This window comes from Sinocyclocheilus anshuiensis, unplaced genomic scaffold (genome assembly GCF_001515605.1).
Source record: "Sinocyclocheilus anshuiensis isolate Anshui unplaced genomic scaffold, SAMN03320099.WGS_v1.1 scaffold1455, whole genome shotgun sequence".
Lineage (NCBI taxonomy): Eukaryota > Metazoa > Chordata > Actinopteri > Cypriniformes > Cyprinidae > Sinocyclocheilus > Sinocyclocheilus anshuiensis.
The window spans coordinates 995,770-1,011,581 of NW_015541012.1; the positions used below are offsets into that span (position 1 = coordinate 995,770).

Here is a 15,812-nt window from a genome sequence, read left to right on the forward strand (position 1 = left end):
GATAAATGACACATTCTTGGGGAAAAAGATAATTGTCAAAACATATTTTGTGGCTGCAAAAAATAGCTAATAACAGCCTTTACACAAAATAGAATATTACTATATATTCACATTTATGTGTAATAATATATCATATTATTCATTTTATATATGTAATAATATATAATATTATGAATATTAATAATGAATAATATTAGAATACATACTGCATATATTATTATACACTATATTAATAAAATACAAATTTAATAATATATAACAATGTATAATATATTCAGGGTGATTTTGTACTGCAAAACAGCAAGGCACTGTTTTTTTTTTCCAATAGTCAACTTGAAAAGGCCAGTGATGTAAACAATGAAATACTCATAGAGACACATATGAAAAAGGATAAACCATTATTTTTAAAATAAGAAATGCCAGAGCCAAAACGGATTGAAACAGATGTGAGGGATGCAAAGAAAGTTTTATATAAATAAAATCCATATAGCTAGTGAAAGCATGATATCAAGCAAAAATTAAGTAATGTAATCAAGTTTTTTAATCAATTCATATATAATGCTAATAAACTCACATGTGCAAACTGTCTGATATACAAATGAAAAATAAACACTAAACAGATTTTAATATATCAATTGTGTCTAATAGCACAGTTTTTTTAAATGTTTATTATACCAATAGTCAATCATGAGGGGAAAAAATACTGTAGTGTGTTGCTTGAGGCACTATGTATTTGTTTTAGACAAGCATCATTCATTAAAGTATAAATGACTGAAGATGGCCAGCGACAGGGAGGCTTTAGTCTAAGCAGAGAGGTTATGGTAGAGTAGTGCTAAGCACAGAATGCAATGAACGTGTCTGCGTGAAGCCCCTCAACACCCCAGGTGACGCGCACAGCACAGCTGTTAAATCTAGCCATTATAGCTGTGCTTTCAAGGAGGAGTTCTGTAAAAGCGCATGTACAGAGTAGAGTCAATGGGTGTCTGTTGGTAAGTGTATGGATTGACTGTATAGAAGTGGGATATGTAATGCTAAACAGAGCCAGCAAAGGGTCAATATGTGAATCAAATGCTTAATGACCTTTCCACTGACAGTAAAAGCAAATCAACGACAAGTTACCCAGCAGTTCATTTTCACAGAGATGTACAGACCCATACTGCTGCACTGGACAAACACACCACATGTAGGGTATTATGCATACATTTCATGCATAAATGCATTTTGATTATGGTCACAGAGGGCAGAGGCCACTGGACAGGCAGAGGGAGGGACGGACAAACGAGGGACTCATAACTGAGTCAGTGCAATTCAATCTGGCAAGATGGCATGGGGAAAGAGACAACCTTGCAACCTAGCACTAAACATAGTGCCTGTACAAAAGCCAGCTGACCAACTCTGATTTCAACGGAAGACTTTGCAGCGGATGTGTATATAGGAGCTCAGAATCTCAAGCAAAACTCATTTTTGTATAAAATAAAAAACTATGACCTTTACAATGACAGTAAAAGCAAAGCGTGAACATATCTGGCACCTTAGCGCTAAACTATGTGACTCAATGACAAGTTATCCAGCAATGTTTATTTTCACAGATTTACAGACACGTACTACTGAACTAGAAAACACCCCACATGTAGCAGATCATATTTGCATTTCACGTGCATAAATACATTTTGATGACGGTCAGTTATTATAAAATAAAAAACTAAGCTAAAGGGAAAAAACTAGAATAGTATCAGGGTTACAAATTTAGCCTAAATTAATATAATAATAATTATTATTATTATAATTATTACAATGAATTTAGTATAACATTTCAATAAATGATATCAGAATTATGATATTGTTGCATGATTTTAATTGTTGGATACAGTCGAGAAAGTCAAGCCCTCTGAGGAAAGATAGGTCAAAATCACAATTTTAAGGTACAGATGTGTTTAAAACGAGCACCTTTTTATAGCAGATTAATTTTGTTAGCTAAAATAAAAAGTAATAGGACACCAATTTTTACCCCATTTGTAGAAAGTGAAATATATGAAGGTCACATATCAGCATCAGTCCCACACTTTTGTCATGGGGTCATGGTACACGTTCCACCTCTGCTTCTTATGTAAGATCAAATGGAATAAGCTGGCTGTCTGCTAAAACTGACTGTAGCACAATTACGTCTCTTGTTTCATCTGCCTGGGCCCAAGCAGCTTGATTTGCTGACTTCTAATTTGAATGGTGAGTTGGCTGGGTTATACAGTTAACTAGTGGACACCAAACACAATCTGAATACTTATGTCACATGTACATTTGTTTAAAAGCATGTGCATCGTACAATTCTGAAATACAACAGCTATCAGGTAGCCGGAGACCGTCGTACACATTCAGTTAAATATATCTCAAGGTACTCAGTTGACTGTTGAGTTATACAACAATGTGCAGACAGGGATTGACAAGTGCAACAACCTAATGTAAAAATCTCATTTGCAAGGCATTTATTATTTGTAAGGTTCATTAACATTTACAGTCAGAGATAAAAAAGAATAATTGCTCTCAGAACCATTTTGAAGACTTAGCGGAGTCAACAGAGCTTGTTAAGTGTGACTGTAATTTTGCCACAGAGCTTTCAGAGGTCATGCCCTTACACATGGGGTCCAAAGAAGGTGCCATTATAATCCCTCTACATATCTTCTGTCCAAACAGCTGTAGACAACCCTAGATCTAATGTTTAGAAGGTTCTCAATTACAGTGCATGTAGATGTGATACTTTGGATGTAGACTCTGCAGCGGTCCCCTACCCCCTATTATTTCCTAAAAGACATATGTGTATGCTGTTATGAGATAAGGGGGTTTTCTCTGTTCATGGGGACACCCACACACCCCGTTATGCCCACTCTCTGGTGGCGACAGTGTTATGTGACTGTCCTCTCTCAGTGCTAGGCATGCTATGGTGTTGGATGCATGGCTGCTAATTTTGGAGCAGTCTGTGAGCTTGAGTTTTTTTCCTTTCCCCTTTTAGCCCTTGACTGCTCCACCAAATCCAAAGGCTGTCCTGCACTATAGTAGACAAAACTCAATGTTTTTTAAAATGCAGAGATTTGGTCATCACCAAAATAGGACTTTGATGTAACATTTTGATCTGTCTTTGTACTTATTTTCATATCAAGTAATCCTGAGGTAAAAACTAGAGAAACTAGTTTAGATCATATCCGTATCTACAAATGTGATCTGGTAGATCTGGCACATAAGCAGGAAGGGGATAATGGTTAAACTTGTCACATTGGGACACATAGACAGGGTGTAACTGTGAAATTGGACCCTGGGTATTAATATAGAGTAAGTGGTTGAGGTATCCTCTTCCATCTTTTTGTACTGTACACACACTTTCACAAACCTGTCCCTTCACTGATGTTATGGGATTTACTTTCTCCATAGGGTTCCTGAATATTCTACCCACCTGTCACATGCTCAGTCATATGCTCTTGAAGCATTTCCCAGGGAGGGAACCACTAATGAACCAATGAATGCACACTTGAGTTTTACTTATTCAAAAGAAAACTCCAATGTGTTTCCTTGGGATTGTAGGGTTGAATGGAATAGGTAAGAAATAGTTAGTCCTGCTCATGGATGTTTCAATTTTTGGTATAGTTCCAAGGCTGTCCGGCTGTCCGGCTGTATATATATGTCTAAAGGCAGCTGTGTTCCTGTTTTTCTGCAATGAAGAATTCGTTTTATTAATAGGACACTAGGCACACAGGTTTCAGATTGACTGCTAATACACATATTCTCTCAGGTACAACAGGCTGTCTTTACCTCAGGGACACATGATGCCTTCTCTTATGCAAAGTATAGCTTACAAGACATGGATGAAAACAGGGCCAACTACTACCACAGTGAGAAGAACAGTAATTTATGTATACTGTTTCATTAGTTCACTATTTCATATTTTTTAGCATAAAAAGTTAATATACCATATAAAGGCAATTTTAACTTTAATACATTCACAACACTGAATATTATGATACCTTTTTTGTGGACTTTGTTTAAATTTGAGTCTTTTCCCTTAGAAAAGATTAAAGTAGCAAAGACAGTTTTAGGCCTATAACACAATAGTGCTATACAATTAATAACGGAATGCATTATAGTTCTTAAAATGAAGAAATGAAACTTCGTTGTGCTTCTGCAGGGTCTTCGAGTTATTTCATAACTGAGCAAGGGGAAAAGGCCATTGTGAGGGGGTGGGGACAGCTGTCTCCCCATCTCGGGTGTTGTGATGTAGCTTCTTTCCTTTTAGAACCTGAAACCCCTATCTAGAAGTGCAGCTGTCCAATGAGGTTCAAGCATGTGCGAGCCGAGCAACCAATGGGCAGCAAACATCGAAGTATATAAACCAAGGTCTGACATCTTGCAAAGTTGGGCAACCCCTACATTGGCTTGGTGAACAGGATCTGATCCCAAGGACTGTTACCTTTTCTCCCGTACAGGTAAACTCAAGGGAGGGAATAAGGGGTACTTCACAAACATGAAAAACTTCAGCAAAAAAGGGTGTAATACACTGTGGCTTTATGTGCATTTGATCCAAAGTATTTCCCCATACAAATTAATCAAACCTCATTGGTGTTAATGACTGGATCCCTGTTGCACAATATCAGGATTCTTATGGAATTACTCTTGATTGTTGGAGTATTAGAAATGCAGAGTTTCATAATTTTAAAGCTGCTTTGCTCATGGTAGATCTGTAGAAAGCTCGTCATTGCCTGATAAGCGTCAAAGAGTCATAATGCATTGGAAAGCTAATAAGAGAGCAGTCTGGAGTAGATTTGCCGTCTATGGAAGGAATGATCTGTGTGCGTGACATCTGCTGTACTTTGGTGCAAGGTCATGTTATCTGGGGGAATTTATAGCTGATGCATTTTACTCAAGTCTATTTATAATACTTCAGATATTGCATTTGTTTTGTATGCAACTGTATGCCAAAAGCTGTGAATATGTGGACAAATAGATTAGTAATGATTTATTACTCCTAAACTGTAAGCATTTGATATTTCTAATATTTTGTTAATTAAATTTTGCAAAAGCTAAATTGGCGTGGATATAATACCAATTATGGGGCGAGTGTGCATGCTCCACCCCCAGCAGAAATTAGAGAGGTGAATGTGCTATCTGCTTTGAGTGACGGGAGTGAGTTTGGCAGCCATGCTAAAAATATCACCTGCTGTCTGATGCATATAAGCATGCGAGCTATTCAACCACCACTCCATGTAAAAATATGAGGTGCTGGTTAGACATAGCACAATATTTTGTTACTAGGAGACTGAAGTTTACTTGGGACACAAAATATAGTATGCATTAACCTTGTCTGCAACTGCTGGCATCTTATTCTGGAAACTAGCGCTGCTTGTCCTTGACCGAACACAAATGGGTAGTCGTTCATAATTCTCTATATCAATGGCAGCGATGAGGAACCTTGGTTTCCCTCTTTCCTGGGTCCAATGAGTAAGCTACACCTTAGTAGGCCTGGGGCAATGTTCCTGGTTGTCCACTCTGACAACAGCTCTGCAGACAAGATTTGCAGACTAATCTGAGTCTCCAAAGCACACTGTAAATACTTTGCCAACTTGCCTTACTACTTGTCTTTCGGCAGATCTCCAGAAAAGTGCAATCATGACTAAGAACTGCAACAACGATTACAAGATGAAGTTCTCTCTGGAGGAGGAGTACCCTGACCTCTCCCAGCACAACAACCACATGGCCAAGGTCCTGACTAAGGACATCTACAACAAGCTCAGGAGCAAGTCAACCCCCAGTGGATTCACCCTGGATGACTGCATCCAGACTGGTGTGGACAACCCTGGTAAGTAGAGCATGTTTGAATTCATTCCCCCATAGCAGCTAATCTTTCGAGAAACCACAAGCAATGTTTTAGTTGTTCTAGAAGATATATAAAGCACTACCTTTTGATCCCAATTCAAGGCCATCCCTTCATCATGACCGTCGGCTGTGTGGCTGGTGATGAGGAGTCCTACGAAGTCTTCAAGGAATTGTTTGACCCCATCATTTCTGACCGTCACGGTGGCTACAAGCCCACCGACAAGCACCAGACTGATCTGAACTGGGAGAACCTGAAGGTATGTTAAAGTTCTTTACATTATCATGGCTGTTTTACTCTACTGTGGCTGATGTTTACCTGTGCACAGGGTGGTGATGACCTTGACCCCAACTACGTTCAGAGCAGCCGTGTGCGTACCGGCCGCAGCCTCAAGGGATTCACCATGCCTACCACCAACAGCCGTGGTGAGCGTAGAGCTGTGGAGAAGCTGTCCATTGAGGGTGAGTCTCATTAACGTTATGTCCTGACATCCACAAAGCAACATGCATGGTCTTATTGACGTTCACATTGTTCCTCTCACAGCTCTGAACAGCCTGGATGGCGAGTTCAAGGGCAAGTACTACCCCCTGAAGGACATGACTGATAAGGAACAGGAGCAGCTCATTGCTGACCACTTCCTGTTTGACAAGCCCGTGTCCCCCCTGCTGTTAGCTGCAGGCATGGCTCGCGACTGGCCTGATGCAAGAGGCATCTGGCACAATGACAACAAGACCTTCCTGGTATGGGTGAATGAGGAGGATCACCTGCGTGTCATCTCCATGCAGATGGGTGGCAACATGAAGGAAGTCTTCAAGAGGTTCTGCGTTGGCCTGCAGAAGGTAAACCCCATTATTTACTACCTAATTATGCTGTACTTTTAATCCTTTGGTCATCTAATGCGAAGATAAGCAACGAAGGCCTGACTCCTTGTTGTATATTGCAGATTGAGGACGTCTTCAAAAAGCACAACCATGGTTTCATGTGGAACGAGCATCTTGGTTTCATCCTGACCTGCCCCTCTAACTTGGGTACCGGCCTGCGCGGTGGTGTGCACGTCAAGCTGCCCAAACTCAGCACACATGCCAAATTTGAGGAGATCCTGACCAGATTGCGTCTTCAGAAGCGTGGCACAGGTGGGCTTGAAATCATTGAATGTATAAAATGGCAGAGAGTTACACTGTGATCATCATTTTGAGACTCTTCGTACTTCTATTATACAGGTGGTGTGGACACTGCCTCTGTCGGCGGTGTGTTCGACATCTCCAACGCTGACCGTCTGGGCTCCTCCGAGGTGCAGCAGGTACAGCTGGTGGTTGATGGTGTGAAGCTCATGGTTGAAATGGAAAAGAAACTGGAGAAGGGCGAGTCCATTGATGACATGATCCCTGCCCAGAAGTAAAATGGCAAAAGTGCTTTTCTTTTTTATTTGTTCTTTCATGCAGTCATGCCATCTTGACTTTTCCAAGAGACACTCCACCCTTTTTTCCTACTTTTTTCTCTTTCCTTTTGTCTTATTTTTTCCTGCACTTTTCCTTCTTATCTTCCTGTTCCTCCTGTAACACCCTGGGATCAAACCTCCACATAGCTAGAAAACCTTAGCTATGTTGTATTCACCTTAACTTTTTTTGTTTGTTTGTTGTACAAAGTTAATAAACGGCCCCATGTAACAATCACTCTGTGTTTTAAGCCTTTATATTCTTGACAAGTCTTGATTTGTACCTCCAGACACAGCTGTTAACTTAATGTACAGTATCTCACAGAAGTGAGTACACCCCTCACATTTTTGTAAATATTTTATTATATCTTTTCATGTGACAACAATGTATAACACAATTGTGGGGGATCCATTCAGAATTCTCAAAGCTGAACATCAATACACAATTAAAACCTTATGCACACTTTCATGAATACAATCAGCTAAGCTGACCCGAAAGTCATTGTGAGCACTAAAAGATGAGTAATTTGTGCAGAATAGCACAATGACTGTCAACAATAGTTCAAGCACGGTTTGTCATTTCTTTCTGTTATTATGAAGCCAGATCATGTTGGTTTGAATTATAACAAGTTAGAATATTTGCAAATCTTACACAATATATTTCAACCTGAAATGCAATAAATCAATAGAAATTGCTGGAACAAGGAACAATAATTCATTGAATGACTAACACACTTACAGAAAAAGATCAAAGAGCAAATTGTAAAGAGTGATTTGAAAAGCACACATACACTAATTTAAAAAGATTCATACCTGTATCTGTGGATATCAGGTTTAGAGCTACCAAATGAGTACGATTTGTATTATTTAGCTTCTGAAAAGAAAAAAAAAAATTACTCTAGATAATAAGATCTCTATTGTTATGTATTCTTTATATATTCCCAATATATTTCCTGAAAACTTCCATTAAGCAAATATCTTTGTTACATTTTGAACTGAACAAAATAAAGACACACAAATCACTGGATTTCAGACAAATGTTGTATTAATCATTCTTGCATTTTCACACATTGCACAGCTCAGACATATTCCAATCTTTACGATGAGGACTTACTATGTCAAATCAGAGATAAACAAAGTCAACAGTCTGTTTGTGGTCATTCAGCAGAGTGCACTTCTGGCAAGATAACAGCGGTTTCTCATCAGCGTGACACATACAAGAGCAACACAAAGAGCATTGTGTCTTGACTTGGCTCAACGGGATAAATTGCACCATTTGAAGGGAGAACTGCTTTTAAACAGGTGATGTTGCTCACTCAGCTCTAAAGTGCTACGGTGTGATCATGTAATGTGACGAATCTAAAAACGATGAGGCTCAGGAAAGCAGACATAACCTACTCAACCTGCATCACTGGCAAGTTTGACAACCAAACAAGATCATTCAAAAATGAGGAGAAATTGCTATAATTTTCAGCATTTGCATTGTCAGCGGCTCTGCATGTTGTCTACGGTATGAAATAGTGTGGCTTTCATACGTGTTTTTTGTGAATATGGTTATTTAAACAAGGATAAAATAAAACATACTCTTCTCGCTGGCAAAGTGGAAGAATAGAAATCAAACAATGAGTTAAATAGCAGCAGTTAAAAAGGAATGACAATGTACAAAGTGAACACGTCACAAAAAATGGGTGTTAAAAAAAACATGGCTAAGATACCAGGTAAAATCAGCGGTAAAACAGACCTGGTAAAGGGAGTTCCTTCAGCAGGGCTTTTGTGTGAGCAGGTGCCCAGTTCTCAGTTTATGTGTGCCAGTCTTTGTAGGCTTAGAGGGGGCGGGGGTGTGGGCGGGGCTACGTCCACTCATCCCATCTTTCTGTCCAATGCTTTTGTCCCTGCCCTCCACCCCGTTGCCCTCAGAGTTCGATATCTTTGGACACGTTGGTGGCAATGTCCCGAAAGGCAAGCGGTGCCCCCCACAGGCGTTTAAATCGAACACCGCTGGTATTGGCGGGGCCGTTGGGCAGCTGACACACCTCTGCTTCGAAGGCAACTCGGGAGCCAGCAGCTCCGTGGGTGCAGGAGAGGAGGAAGGGCCCGGCCTGGTGGACCTGGCAACCGCAGCCCTGCGCTGCCTCCCGCAAAGCCAAAACCACCTCAGCCGGGTCCCGCGGGCTCCGCACCTTCACATCCCAGCCGCATCGGGGGGTCCGGGGCTCTGTCGCTTTTTGATACCCAGGTAGATTGCGACTGTGGAGGGAGGAGGAGGTGAAATGAGGAAGAAATGGAGGGTGGGCGATGACGTAAATGAGCGGATGGGGGATGGAGGGGGGACAAGAGAGAAATATATTAAAAATATGCAAGAACAAAAATCCAGACTTAAGTCTAGAAGTCTGTGATATTATTTAAATAAACTGATCATCAGTAAATAGAAAGGTTACACTTTATATTAAAGTTCCATTTGTTAACATTAGGTAGAGCATTGGGTAACATTAATAAGAAACAACTTTTTGATAGTTTATGATACGTAATGTATTTAATGTTTATGTGAACTTTGCGGTAAAGTGTTACCAACAAAATCATCCTAAATAGTTTGAAATAAACATCCTAAAAAAAGTCTGAAAACCCTTCTACAATCAAAAAAGAGAGGAAATGTTTAGATAAACACTAAAACCTGTTACCTTTCAGGAGACACTGGAGTTCTTCAGGATAATAAAACCATTGTCAAAAACAGTTACAATCTGAGCATTATTTAAATTCAGTGTGACTATCAGAAAATAGCTGTAGAACATTTTGGAAGGCTTGAATAAAATGTGAATGCCATTAATGATTTTTTTTTAAATGTCAAGAAATACACAACTATTTCAAATTTTTGGGTCTGTTATATTTCTGAATGTTTTTGAAAGAAGTCTCACCAAGGCTGCATGTATTTGATCAAAAACACAGTAATATTGTGAAATATTATTACAATTGAAATATTCATTTTCTTTTTTCAAATACATTTTAAAATGTGATTTATTCCTGTGATGGCAAAGCAGAATTTTCAGCAGCCATTACTCCAGTCTTCAGTGTCACATGATTTACTTTGAGTAATCATTCTAACATACTGATTTGCTGCTGAAGTAACCAAAGAATATAATATAAATTTATATTGAATATAAAATTCAAAAGAACAAGATTTTTTTAATCTTACTGACCCCAAACCTTTGAACAGTGGTGTATAAAAACATTCATACTTAAATTAATGGGCACATACAAATATAGGGATAAAATATAATAACATAATCAAGCAAAGAATATTTGGTAGAGCACTATTGTATGTTTATGCTGAAATTAACAAAACTCAGGAACAGATTCCTGTGCAGCCATACATCACCTGTCATGCACTACATAAACATACATTATTCCTACATGTAAATCTCAACCGAATGTAAACTGCATTCAAGGTACATACACTTGGCAGCTTTTAACAATTATATATTGAGAATAATAATTTAAAAATGTCATTCAAACATCCATGTTAAAAACTGAAATGTGACTTTCCAAATGCAACAGTCAACCACTGTCAGTGAATATGGAAAAGGTAAAGGGAAGGACAAGTACGGATCTAAACAAAATCTAAATACAAAATCTAAGCTAGTTTTGATGCACACAGTACACAGTACACAGTTCTATATAATTAACAAAATGCAGTCACATTCTGATCAGTCTGATCTGCCATGGCACGGATCACATGCTAGAAATTACCTGTATTTTTTAGCCTGACTTTTTGTAGTTGTATCTGTAGCTAAGGAGAAGTAAGAGAGAGTTAAAATCGTATGTGAGGAAGTTTTAGGTTTTTTCCCCTTTTCTTACTGAGCAAATAATATTAATTTATCTATCTAGATGATAGTTTTATGGTATTATTGTTCATGTTCCTCTACCTATTTTCTGTCTTTCTTCTGTTTGATTTGTTTGCTTGTTTTCTGCAATGAAGAAGATGGTCCAGAATTGGAGAATGGATGGCTTATGTTACTTCCTCATAGTCATATTTGTGTATTAAAAAGATAATGGAAACACACCTTGTGACCGGAGATCTGCAGACTCTCTCAGGTTCGTCTGTGACCCTCAAGAAGAAGACAAAGGTTCATGTTAGTAATCAATCAACCAACAGCGCGGCAATTAGTCTTCATCCCACCCTCCACAAACAACCAATCGCATGAGTTCACATCTAACACCACAGACTTGCACTGTTACATTGACGTCACCTTCAGCAATCCACAAAAATCACCACTGACAACAAAAGAAAGTGACGACAGTGATGGATTTATAGAGTAGGAGTATGTATTTAATATATTAATTACGTTTGTCAGATGTCACCACACGTTGCTTAATGTCAGTGTAACACAAATTAAAGAAACATTCACAATTGTATCCTTGATAACACCATCTAAATAAATGTATTTCCTGTGTGTCTGGTTATATGCTTTTAAGTTTATTAATCTACTATTCTACATGAGATGTTAGAAGAATATTAGTAGTTATTAAAGCAGCACTATGTAACTTTTTCTGTGTTCAAAATTTGCAAAATGTATATAATGAGCGAGTACATCATGAATTCATCTTCCAAACCGCGTTTTTGTCTTATTCCGAATCACTACGGTACACTTATAATTAGTACTTAGTACTTATATTTGGAGTATTGTAGCCTGGTCGGGTCGTCACCGCTGCGGAGTAACACATACCTGCGTGAATCGCCATAGACATAAACTTAAAGAAGTAGCTCCGGTTGGAATATTCTTCCGCGGGATGTGTGCAGTTCTGTTTATTAACCGCTAGAGCGCCAAAAGTTACATAGTGCTGCTTTAGTATAGCTTTAAACAAAGAAAGTGCTAGTTGACTGATGTCCACACGAGGGCGCTAGGGTTCAAGGCTGCTTTTATGAGCACTTGTGAAACTTTCCATTCACATGACATGGCAAATGAGGTGGCCAGTGGATTCCCTCTTAAAGGAACAGTACATGGGCCTCTTCCTCAAAACATTACAGCGAAAATGGAGGGCTCTCTGTTGGGTGTAAATAAACCATATCTGGACAGAAAAATTATGTTTATAGGGCAGGGTAGGCAAATGAGCTTGGCCAACGGTGAGAGGGATTTGGCATGAAAGGATGAAATACATGTTACATAACTAAAACGGTTTAAAATAGAGAGAGGAAGCCCCTGCCTGACTCTGCCTTGTTCAAAATTGTCCAGATGAAATTGTTTTAAACAGTTGCTACTGCATTTTTCATTAGAAACCTGATAAAGGCACACAGTATTCCTTGGACCAAGCTAAATGTCATTCCCTTGAATGAGTAAAAGGTGAGAGAAATGCATGAATGAATGCATGAAAAGGCTGATACATGGATGGTGCTATGGTGTAAAAAACCCCTTGAGCATCAAACACAAATACAGAACTTTTTTTAAATATTAAATCTTATTAAATATCCACAATAATGTATTTTTACTAAATGCACTAGCAATAATCAAAATAGTGTGGTTCTGTCAAAACTGAAATCATTTACTCACCCTGTCATTTCAAACATGTATAATTCTTTTCTTCCTATCACAAGCAAAATATTTTGCATAATACACAAACTGACTGTCATGCTGTGGAAATGACAAATGAAGTTGTGTAAAACTGGTCCAAATGACTTGTACGTAGGGTTGGGATTCTGATTGATAACGATTCCTTGTTTCGATTCCAATAAGATAAAAAATTAGTCAAACATATTTATTCTGTCTTTTTACAAAGTGTTCTGTTGCAGCTGAATAACATGAGCAAAAATCAGCAGCCCACAGAACCCTTAGGCCTAAAAGAGGAACATTTGCCTATGGTTTTAGCAAAAATACCACAGCAAAAACGAAAACATAAATTTCAAACATTAAATTGTTAAAGACAAGTACACAGTCAGTAATAAAATAGGAACAAACAATTCAATTATTAATAGTGTTATGTTGCTATAAATGTTGAAGGACTTTTGTTAATGTCATGATGTTTAGCAATGTTCATTTTAGCAATAACTGGTTATAGCTGTTAGTCTCTGTTCACTTTAAGGGGCGGGGAGAGGACGGCTAGAGAGAGTTCAGACCTCATAGTTAGTTGGGAGAGTGAGAGCACAGAGCAGCGAGTGCTATTCTTCCTTGTTTTTCTTCTGTTTCCTTCTGTGTACGGCGTGGGTTACGGCCATAACAGTAACCCTCTTCAGTGCTTTAATAAAGTTACAGAGCGACTGAGAACTCATGTAGAGACAACGTGGTGCTTGTCATTTATATTCACTAATTTACTGATCTTGATTGAATATCTGTCGTAACTTTAATGAGGATTAATCTACATTTTATTTATCAAAAGTAAACTATGCAGTGTTTTGAAACTTTTGATTTCAATTTCTGTAGGCCTACCTGAAATTTGTTCAGTTGTATTTATTTATGATATTGTAGCGTTCCGCTACTAATGAAACCAGGCGTTTTCTTTCTCACCTGTTTACGTTCACTTAAGACAAAAAAACGGCTGTGTTTACAAGGATATTCTGACGTAATTGTGTACATATTGGTTGCAAGATGTGAAAGAAGCCAGTTCCAGCCCGGAACTATATTTTTTGCAGTGTAAATAATGCACGGAACGGTTGGAGAACGAACACAGAGAACCGCGGGCCGGGTTCCCCTTGCTCACGCTTCAGATGTGTGCCGCGCACGCAAAACAGTGCGTAAAGTTCTTTTCTGCACTTAAATCGTTTAAAATCACATTAAAATGCGAAAGCAGGAATCCAAATGATCGAATACCCGGTTATGGGAAATTTGGAACCGGTTGTAAAATGGAACCGGTTCTCGATACCCAACCCTACTTGTATGCAAGTCTTCTCCTTGCAATTGCTCTAAAAACTTGTTGATTCATATATGTTGTGGCAAGACCTGGCATGACACGTCTTGATGTACCATATCTGAAAATATATTAAAAAAAATTTTTGCAATAAAGCAGACTAACACCTTCGACAAAAGCATATACTATCGATTAACAACCTTGTAGCTCACAGTAGGTCTGTCTTTAAAGGTTTAGAAGTTATTGTTCAAAATCAATTTCCCTAATGTGAAAATGAATGGAATTTTAACTTCCGGAACCCAGCTGCATTCTACATAGCATACGATACATGGTCTTTGGAGCTTGACAGCTCTCAAAACATCTTGCATGTATTCCACAGAAGAAAGAATACCATACAGGTTTGGAATGACATGACGGTGAGTATGATGACTATCCAAAATTTATATTTTTGGGTGAATTGTTCCTTTAAAAAGCAAATAAATATATGTGTACAAGCTCAAGGAGGTGTTCTGACACTCAGCGCCAACACAGGTGCCAAAGAGAGCGGTGAGACTGTGAGTATTTGGACAGACTGAGAGATGGCAAAAAGTCCACAAACAGGAAGAAAACTTACTAACTGTTTTTGATCCCTGTGGCAGAGTGCAGCCCGAGACTGACTTGTTTGAGTTCTGGTGCTTAGAGGGGTCAAGATTGACCCTAAGAGTTGATGAAGGGAAGGAAAAAGGACAGTGAAGAGAAGGACAGTTTGGTAGACAGAAAGGAGGAGGGGAACAGGACGATCGAGAGAGAAATAAGATTGCAGCAAGGAAAAAAAGCAAAGAAACAAATAAACAAAACAGAAACACAGAGCACCCAACAATAGCCAAGAACAAGAGATAGAGCGACACGAGGGGGAGCAGGTGCCTGAAGCTGTCGGTTAATAACAGAGGAGGCTTGAGGAAGAGTTAATGCAAAGAGTACATATGCAAACTAATACGGAAAAGGACTTTATCCATTGGATGTTACCCTAGGTAGGTTAATCTAATCGGGAAGTTTCTTTAAGAGATAGAAAGGTTGCTCTAATCTAATAAAGAGCTTCTAGATGCATACCCCTGCAAAAGTCATTCTTTCTGGCTTACAGCCCAGAGGCACATAAACAATTTCACTGAGGATGCTGAAGAGCAAAGCGCCCCATCAGCGTTCCTACATGCTACTGAACATCTCAATTACAATACAGACTCCAAAAGCTCCCATATCTAACTCCATTACCTCCTCAGATTGCACAGGACAATGGGCACCAAACCAAATGAAAGATGACTTTGTAAACTGATTGGCTTCAGCAGTGGCGCCTATGTTATTTTGATATTATGCAGCTAATAGGCCAACCACATCAAAGACGATAACTATAATGATAACTATAACTATAAAGTTAAATATAAATTCCTTCTTTTTTACTAAGAGAATAGGGAAACACAGAGGAACGATATCCTTGGAATCAATTTCAGAACGTTTTTTCTTCCAGCTGATGAACGATATAAACACTGACAGCCAATGAGAATCCACCCGAATTAAAGATAAACAGAATATGATCATCTGCTGGTGTAGACGCTAATGTAGTTATCTTCTGTTGGTGTGAACGCTAATATATATATATATATATATATATATATATATATATATGTATATATATATTAAACATACATATATATT

The 15,812-nt window shown here is 38.6% G+C and overlaps 2 protein-coding genes across 4 annotated transcripts in view; one reads left to right on the plus strand and one right to left on the minus strand.

Moving 5' to 3' along the window:
• The first annotated feature begins 4,382 nt into the window (after positions 1 to 4,382).
• ckmb (creatine kinase, muscle b) lies at positions 4,383 to 7,527 on the plus strand. The gene is made up of 7 exons (XM_016488799.1): positions 4,383 to 4,469; positions 5,630 to 5,839; positions 5,959 to 6,113; positions 6,183 to 6,315; positions 6,398 to 6,693; positions 6,798 to 6,987; positions 7,075 to 7,527. Exons 2-7 carry the CDS (start codon positions 5,650 to 5,652, stop codon positions 7,251 to 7,253), a joined length of 1,143 nt encoding a protein of 380 aa, XP_016344285.1. The 5' UTR covers positions 4,383 to 4,469; positions 5,630 to 5,649; the 3' UTR covers positions 7,254 to 7,527.
• A 789-nt stretch (positions 7,528 to 8,316) lies between these two features.
• LOC107690446 (MAP/microtubule affinity-regulating kinase 4-like) overlaps positions 8,317 to 15,812 on the minus strand; it is an 86,645-nt gene continuing 79,149 nt past the window's right edge. For 2 of the 3 annotated variants that reach the window (XM_016488792.1, XM_016488794.1), the window contains 4 exons: positions 14,737 to 14,819; positions 11,348 to 11,392; positions 11,034 to 11,073; positions 8,317 to 9,536 (listed from right to left, as the gene is read on the minus strand). In XM_016488792.1, the coding sequence (XP_016344278.1) occupies positions 9,203 to 9,536; positions 11,034 to 11,073; positions 11,348 to 11,392; positions 14,737 to 14,819 (502 nt within the window). In that variant the 3' untranslated portion in view covers positions 8,317 to 9,202. The remainder of the gene's footprint in view (positions 9,537 to 11,033; positions 11,074 to 11,347; positions 11,393 to 14,736; positions 14,820 to 15,812) is intronic. The other variant, XM_016488793.1, reaches the window with a different exon arrangement.